Source organism: Ceratotherium simum, chromosome X, assembly GCF_057802395.1.
Source record: "Ceratotherium simum simum isolate JZ-2026a chromosome X, ASM5780239v1, whole genome shotgun sequence".
Taxonomy (NCBI): Eukaryota; Metazoa; Chordata; class Mammalia; order Perissodactyla; family Rhinocerotidae; genus Ceratotherium; species Ceratotherium simum.
Window position 1 is genome coordinate 20366733 of NC_141940.1, and position 8063 is coordinate 20374795.

Here is an 8063-nt window from a genome sequence, read left to right on the forward strand (position 1 = left end):
AGGTAACTGAAGTTATGGATTAACTTTCCAAATGGCCCCTGGGGGACTGTGGTCAAATTTATTAATTAAGATTAAGAATCCTGAGCATCCAGAAAGAAGCCAGCTATGCTCGATATGTATGATGTCTCTAAGTAGTTTGATTTTTTTCTAAAAATAGCATTGCTCAATGGTAATTCTTCATATTTTTTTTTAGATCCAAATCATGGTCAGCACTGAAGAAAAAAATATGACTCAAATTTCAGAATTTATGCTTTTGGGTTTTGGGGATCTCCATGGCCTTCAGTTTCTTCTTTTTGGGGTATTTCTGGCCATCTATGTGATGACTCTCATGAGCAACATTGTAATCCTAAATGTGGTGTCAGCTGATCACTCTCTTCACACTCCCATGTATTTCTTTCTTGGCCACTTCTCCTTCCTAGAGATTGGCTATACCACCACCATTGAGCCCATGATGCTGAGGACGTTGCTATCAGCTCATGTGCCTATTTCTTTCCCAGGCTGTGCCTGCCAGTTTTATTTTTTTGCTGCCCTGGTGGCTACAGAATGCTTCTTCCTGGCTGTAATGTCTTATGATCGCTGCATAGCCATCTGTAACCCATTACATTACTCCAGCATCATGGACCACTGTGGTTGCTTACAGCTAGCTGGTGCCTCTTGGGTGGCTGGATTTCTGGCACCCATTCTTCTCATGGTCCTCATTTTTCGGTTAACATTCTGTGCTGCAAATGAGATTGATCACTTCTTTTGTGATTTGAAGCCCATCATGAAACTGGCCTGCACTGATACTCAAATAGCTGAGATGACCTCTTTCATATGTACCTCTTTATTTGCCCTCAGCCCCTTCCTGCTAAATCTGGCTTCTTATACTCGCATCGTCTCCACCATTCTGAGGATTCCTTCTATCACAGGGAAGCAGAAGGCCTTCTCCACCTGTTCCTCCCATCTGACAGTGGTCTGTCTATATTATGGGACACTGGGCATTGTCTATGGCTTCCCTTCAGGGCCTCAGCATGAAGACTTACTGAAATTGTTTTCCCTTTTGTATACAGTGCTTACCCCTGCCCTCAACCCTATTATTTACACCCTAAGGAACAAGGATGTAAAGGTAGCTCTGAGAAAATTGGTGCAATGAGGAATGTATACCTCATCAAAAGGAAGTTTGATTTTTAGGGGCCCTTGCCACTTTCTGAAAACTCCAACAAAGTGGAAATATCTCTACAGTGTCAAGAATACTTACTGTGAAATTGATGGGTTTTCCTTTGTTCCATCAACTTTCTCCAAATTAATGAACAGGAAGTGTGTCAAGCTTTTGTTCGTTGAACATTTTGTAGGCGCCAGGTACTACACTAAGTTCTTTGCATGGATTATTGTGCTACATCCTCACAGTAACACTGTAAGGTAGCTGCTGTTATTATCCCCATTTTGCAGATATCACAACTGAGTCCCAGAGATTAATTCACTTGCTCAAGACCATTCAGCCAGATAGTAATGAAATCAGAATATGAATTTGAGCCCAAGATTTGCTTAGCACCAAATCCATGATCTACTGACTGAGGGGAGTCTAGAATCTTGGAGAGCTCAAAACGGTTGTCTTGGACTATGGAAGACATTACTGCAGATGACTTTTCTTAGGGGAACATGAGTTAGATGTGAGGTGAGAAGAAGGAGAAAAATAATGTAATGCAATCTAAATCCCAGCCTGTCTCCTTTCCCCACCTAAAGTCTTGATAAAAATGCATGAGATAAAGACATCATGGGATTAAAATTTGTTTTAGTTTTTCATTTCAGGATTATTTATTAAAACAAAAGATTAAAATCAACCTAACTGGTTCAATAAATTAAAGCATATCCTCACTGTGGAATATGATATATTCATAAACAAACAAAAACAACATAAAAGAATAAGTCCGCTCTACATGTGCTGATATGGAAAGATCTCCAGAATATATTGTAAGTACAAAAAACAAGATGTAATGCAATGTGTATTGTATGGCACCATTTGTGTAACAAAAGGTGAAAGAAAGAATATTTATACTTAATTGTAGATGCATAGACTGTTCTAGAAAGATTCATATGAGTTTGGTGATATCAAATTCTTCTTTGTAGAGAAGGTAAATGGAGGGGAAGTGTACTTTTTGAGGTGGGAATCATGTAAATAAATTACCCAGTGAAAAGTCATTAAAGTTTAGCAAATCATTGTAAATTATACAAAAAGTTGTATTGTTAAATAGCCCACTTTTATATATCAGCATAGAAGCATTTCTAGACACTTGGGAGGCTTCTCTTCTCCCACAGGCAAGTTATAAGCTCTCTAAGGACAGAGACTTTGTCATTACCACTTCTGTATTTCCCCTACTGTGCCCTAAATATCAAAACCTGTGCATGGCATGGATGTTTAATTTAACATTTGTTACTATCACCCAAGATAGGGGAGCTCAACATCCTTTGAGCGTAACAATTTCTAACAACTTGATGTGTTTCCATTTCTAGAATGGAAAACTCAAGGGAGAAAAATACGAGCTGTATATCCGATGTTCTCAGTACACCATGGCAGTGCAGCCATAAAGGCTGGCAAGGGCTTGGGCATGAAGTGAGAATGGTTTCCTGGGCTCTTCTTTACACTGTCACCAGAGTGATCTTCCTCTAATGGAAATTTGTCCACATCCCTCCTGTGTTTAATCAACCTCTGCCACAAGGATCCCCAATTAAGAGCAGAATAAAGGTCTCATGCTCTTTATGACTCCATGACTTTGCACACACTGTTTCCATTTTTACCTCTTCCTCACCTCTCCTGGGTTAACTCATTTTCATCCATCAAAGCCCAACTCAAATATCAAATGTAAAGTGTCACAAATTCTGTGTAACATTCCCTAATCCTTCACCACCCCTGTAAAGTTAGGCCTTTTTCTCCCTATGCTACTAAAGCGCTTTGCATATATTTCTATTTTACCGTTGATCATATTATACCGTAATTTTTTGCATATGTATCTGTCTCTCCACTTAATAATGAGTTCCTTAAAGACAAAGAACATGTCTTATTCATTTCTGTCTCTACTCCACTTTCACCTCCAGCTCTTCCCATCACCTAGAAAGGAGCCTGACACAGAATAGGTATTCAAATAAACATTTTTAATAAATACACTTCTTAGATGACTTGACTAAAGTCACACAATTAGTTAGGTGATGGGTCAGACCTCTGTTTGACAATTAGTCAATTGTTCTTCTATTATATAATGCTGCTATTTATCCTACAGAGTAGTTGTTCACCTGCCTAAAGTAGAGGCTGAACTATATAATAGTACTATATAACAGAACTTCCAGTTCTCGAAGTCTTAGATTTGTCTTGGGGTAAATTTGACAGAATTTGTGGTGAGGAGTGGAGAATATTGAGCATTTCCTTTTAGAGTCAGAGACCAGCATTGCTTTGAGCCCCTGGGAGGCAGCCTAAATTATTCACTCATTCATTCATATTTTAAATACATTTGTTAAATATAAATTTAACATATAAATATGTTAAAAATAAATTTAAATATAAACACCTGCTCTGCATATAGCACTGTTCTGGTATATAACACTGTATATAGTACTTTAGCACAAAAAGCATAAGATTCATGTGAATTTACCTTGAAAAGTTTCCAGTCTAACCAGCAGACCACCTACACAGTCCCAGACATACAACCTGAACCCAGTAAATGTTTGTTCAACTAAACCAAGCCAAGAGAAGATTGAGTGACCTGACTTTCTGGGAATGGAACTGGCCTCTGTCGAGGAGATCATAAATTTCTAATACACATATTCCCGAATCTGAAGTCACAGGTCTCGGAGATATGTGGGTTGTAGAATGCATTGGGAGGAAAAAGGAATGTGGTGAAAGAGAAGGGTGAGGGATATTTCCATCTGGAAAATCTAAGAGTCACTGCCTCCTCCACAACACCAGAAGGCAACATATCCATAGAGAGCAGCAATTAGAGCTAATTGGGTTTCTTCTTTTTAATATCTGAGACAGGGTCCCATTGAGATCAGGTAAGGAGATCTATTAAAGGCAAGCTGTTCTCTGCATATCACTTAATTCAAAGTACTTAAGGAGGCTGATTACACTCCATGCTCTCCAAGGATAATTGAATCTCAAAATGGTGGTTTGTATAAGTTTAAAGACTTGATTCTTAAACCAGAATGTAAATAAGAAATCCTTTGAGAAAAATATGAATTAGGGTGTGAAGGCAATGCCTTGAGAAAGGGTAGATACTTTTGCACAGGCCACAGTTCAGTTTGGCCTATACGAAGCCAGCCATCTGGATAAAAGTAAGAAATTCAGGTAAATATTCAGCTTTAGAGGCACAGGCATGTGAAAAATTTCCAGATAACCGTTTGTATTTTTTGCTATCTGGAAGAATTACAGTATATTCAATCATGCTTAAAAGAGTGGGCTCACCACTCAGACAGACTAGCTTGTGAGTCCTGGCACTGTGAACTTAGACAAGTAAATTAGCCTCTCTGACCTTTAAATCTCTCATGTGTAAAATGGAAATACTGGTATCTACCTTACCTCACTAGGATGTTATGAGGATTAAAAGAGATAATGCATGTAAAACCCTTGGCACATTAGATATTCGATACACGTTATTATTTTAGTAGTTATCATCATGCTCATGATCATCATCATCATTGTCATTATTTTTTTTTGTTTTTTATTTTATTTATTTATTTATTTATATATATTTTTTCTTTTTTTGTGTGAGGAAGATCAGCCCTGAGCTAACATCTGTGCTAATCCTCCTCTTTTTGCTGAGGAAAACAGGCTCTGAGCTAACATCTATTGCCATTCCTCCTCCTTTTTTTTCCCCCAAAGCCCTAGTAGACAGTTGTATGTCATAGTTGCACATCCTTCTAGTTGCTGTATGTGGGATGCGGCCTCAGCATGCCCGGAGAAGCGGTGCGTTTGTGCGCGCCTGGGATCCCAACCCAGGCCTCCAGTAGCGGAGCGCGTGCACTTAACCGCTAAGCCACTGGGCCGGCCCGTCATCATTGTCATTATTGAATGCCATCGGCCCCTTCCCACTTTGATATAGTAAAGAAATGTTGACAAATGAGGTATCTGAATAAATATACAGTAGTCTGACGGCTGAAAACAGAAGCTAGAGAGCAAGCTTCTAAGGCTTCTCAGTTTTACTATCATCTTTGGAAAGCAAAATACAAGCTGGGAAACAAGGTATTTCATATGTTAGTTGATTGAGCAGCTTTTGAAAAGTTTGAATTCTGTTGTCCAACATATGACTTTTAATGGCAGCTCAAACAATAAGATCAAACTGGATCCACCTTACTCTTTCTGCAAGAACATATTTCCTTCTCTCTTTACTTAATTGTCATGTTTCCCTTACTAAAATCCTTCTGACAACAAAAAGTAGTGTTAGGGGAAACCGAGAGGGTGCCTAATAGGACTAGAAGGCAGATTAAGGGGGAATGGGCCTGTTAAACTGCTAAGGATTTGGTCCCAAATTCATCATATACCGTTATTCTCTCTATGTTCTCTGGCCACATAAGGGACCCTCTTCCAGTTTCTTAAATCTGTAAATTCTTTTCTGCCTCAGAATGTTTGTATATGCTAGTTCCTCTGCTTGGAATGCTCTCCCCCAAAGCTTGATGCAGTTGGCTCCTTCTTATCCTCTGTACTCTCCTTAAATTTGACATGAGATAAACATTGCCTGGCCACCCCATCTAAATTAACTTCCTTGCCAACACCATCATTCCCATCTAGTTAGGCTTCATTTCAATATTTGATCGTTCTTCTATCTAATCATTTGTATATTATGTTTTTCATGTCTGTCTCTCAGAACCTCTGTGCCTGCCCCATAGTAAGTACTCAATACGTATTTGATGAATAAATGAACAAATGTTTTGGAATTCTCACCCTTTGGTTAGTCAATGGGTGAGTATTCAATGATTGTGGTTTTTATAAATGAATGGCTAAGGAGGGTTTGAAATGTATTCACGAATTCTTTGATATTTCTCCAAAGAAAAGATAAGATTAATGTTTTCTCCATAATCTCAAAGGACTTGTGACAACTTGGACCAATAGAGCATGACAAGGGCACCTGGGCACAATAGTAGCACCAGAATGTATGCAGCGACTTCCGAGGCTGGGTCATAAAAAGTGATACAGCCTTTGCCATCTTTGCTGTAGACTTGGTTTTGGAGCACTTAGCTAACATGTGAGAAGTCTGACTATCCTGAGGCCACCATGCTATGAAGAAGACCAGGTCACATGGAGAGGCCATGTAGAGGTGTTCTGGCAGACAATTTGTAGGGAGACAGAAATGATGTCTATACAAGGTCTATAGGGTCTATTTCATATATCCAAACTCTTCAGTGTTCCTCCTATTGAGATATGCTATCTATATCTCCTCCCTTTGAATATGGAAGAGCCATGACAGCTTTGACTAATAGAGCATGACCAGAGTACTAACAGACGGTGACAGGGACAACCAGCATCAATCACCAGATTTGTGAGTGAAGATGCCTCTAGATGATCCCACTTCCTAGCTATCTGGTCCCCTCCAGTCATAAAGTTTTCCAAGCTGAGGACTCAGACATTGTAAGGCAGAGACAAGCCATCCCTGCTGTGACCTGTCCAAATTCATAAGCATAGTACAATTGTTTTATTCCACTAATTCTTGGAGTGATTTGGTAGGCAGGAAAGGTAACTAAGGATAGTGGTCATGAAATCCATGTCATTTTAGGAGGCAAAGGTCAGTTCAGAAAATTCAGCTGTATGGGAAAATGCCTCTTGACTGACACTGGATTTTTTTTTAAAAACTATCATACCATTTAATACATTCCTACACTCACTTGAAGACCTGTTTCTCTGAAGAGAAGCTTCCTTGAGCCTCCCAAGCAGAGAGGAATACTTCATCCATCCTGGGAGCTACCATTGTGTTGAGGATATCCTTCTATTAGTGCCCTTGCCATACTTGTTACACGTGTTCTTTCTCCCTTCCTAAAATATCTTGTCTATATCACTTCTGTCTCGCCAGTGCCTTGCACTGAGGGTTCAGTTAATACATTTTTGGTGATTAAACACATGTTTCTAATGATCACTTTAATTTGGTCTGGCTTTGGTCTTCTCTAAATGCCAGCTTTCAATGTGTACCAGGTCGGCACCAACCTCCCTCTAACAAATTTGGAATATAGATGAGGGTCTGAGCCACCTGTGCTGTTCTGTTTTATTTGAGGTCATCTGTGGCTTCAACATCCAGATTTCACCACTAACATTTCATACATTCATTTCCTACAGTTCTGCTTCCTACAGAAGTAAACAAATGGAGGGATGGTCACAGCAATGAAGAAGCCAAGGCTACAGCTAAAAGCAACGATAACCATGATAATAATAAATGTGACTAATAGCTAATGAAATTTTACTATGCTCTAGTCAGCATACTAATGTTTTACATACATGATACCATGAAATCTTCTTAACAGCCATATGAGATAGACACTATTATTATCACCAATTTATTGAAGAGGAAATTGAGGTTTAGAGAGGGTAAATACCAAAATTGCAGCATCCAGGTCTATCTGACTCTAAAGCTTATTCTACTGCAAATATTCCCATCAATATTCTGGCTTCCTTGGGATTTTTTAAGCCATTTATTTTTAATGGCAAAAGAAAAGCAACGTGTGTCTGGAATTTAAAGGCATTTCAGACAATAGCTTCATTGAATGGAGGGAGGGATGTTTCAAGTGTTAGGCTGGAGCAAGGTTTTCTTTTTAGTATGAATCTATCCCCTTAAGGACAGCTGTAAAGTCGATCATATTAGTCATTTCACAGAATCAGGGGCAGCGAGGAGGGTTATGTGTGTATGTACTGAATTCAGCCATTTTCCCTTACCCTGTGATCCGCTTGCCGCTGGAGTTCCAGATAATGAGATTCGGAACCCATTTCTTTCCCTATGTTGCCACCACTAGCCAGGGATTTCTCCTCTGTTCCCACTTGAAATCCCTTGGGAGCGGGCAAGGAACGTCCTCTGAGGTTGACAGAGGATGGCATGAAAGAGGGCTGGCTCTCG

The 8063-nt window shown here is 39.4% G+C and overlaps 1 protein-coding gene across 1 annotated transcript; it reads left to right on the forward strand.

Annotated features, from left to right (window-relative positions):
* The first annotated feature begins 226 nt into the window (after positions 1-226).
* On the forward strand, positions 227-1132 carry LOC101403605 (olfactory receptor 10A4-like). The gene has a single exon (XM_004437349.3). It carries the CDS (start codon positions 227-229, stop codon positions 1130-1132), a length of 906 nt encoding a protein of 301 aa, XP_004437406.3.
* Positions 1133-8063: the final 6931 nt, after the last annotated feature.

Bases quoted from the DNA above. Each gene is read 5' to 3' on its own strand.
- LOC101403605 (XM_004437349.3), top strand. From the start codon at position 227: ATGACTCAAATTTCAGAATTTATGCTTTTGGGTTTTGGGGATCTCCAT.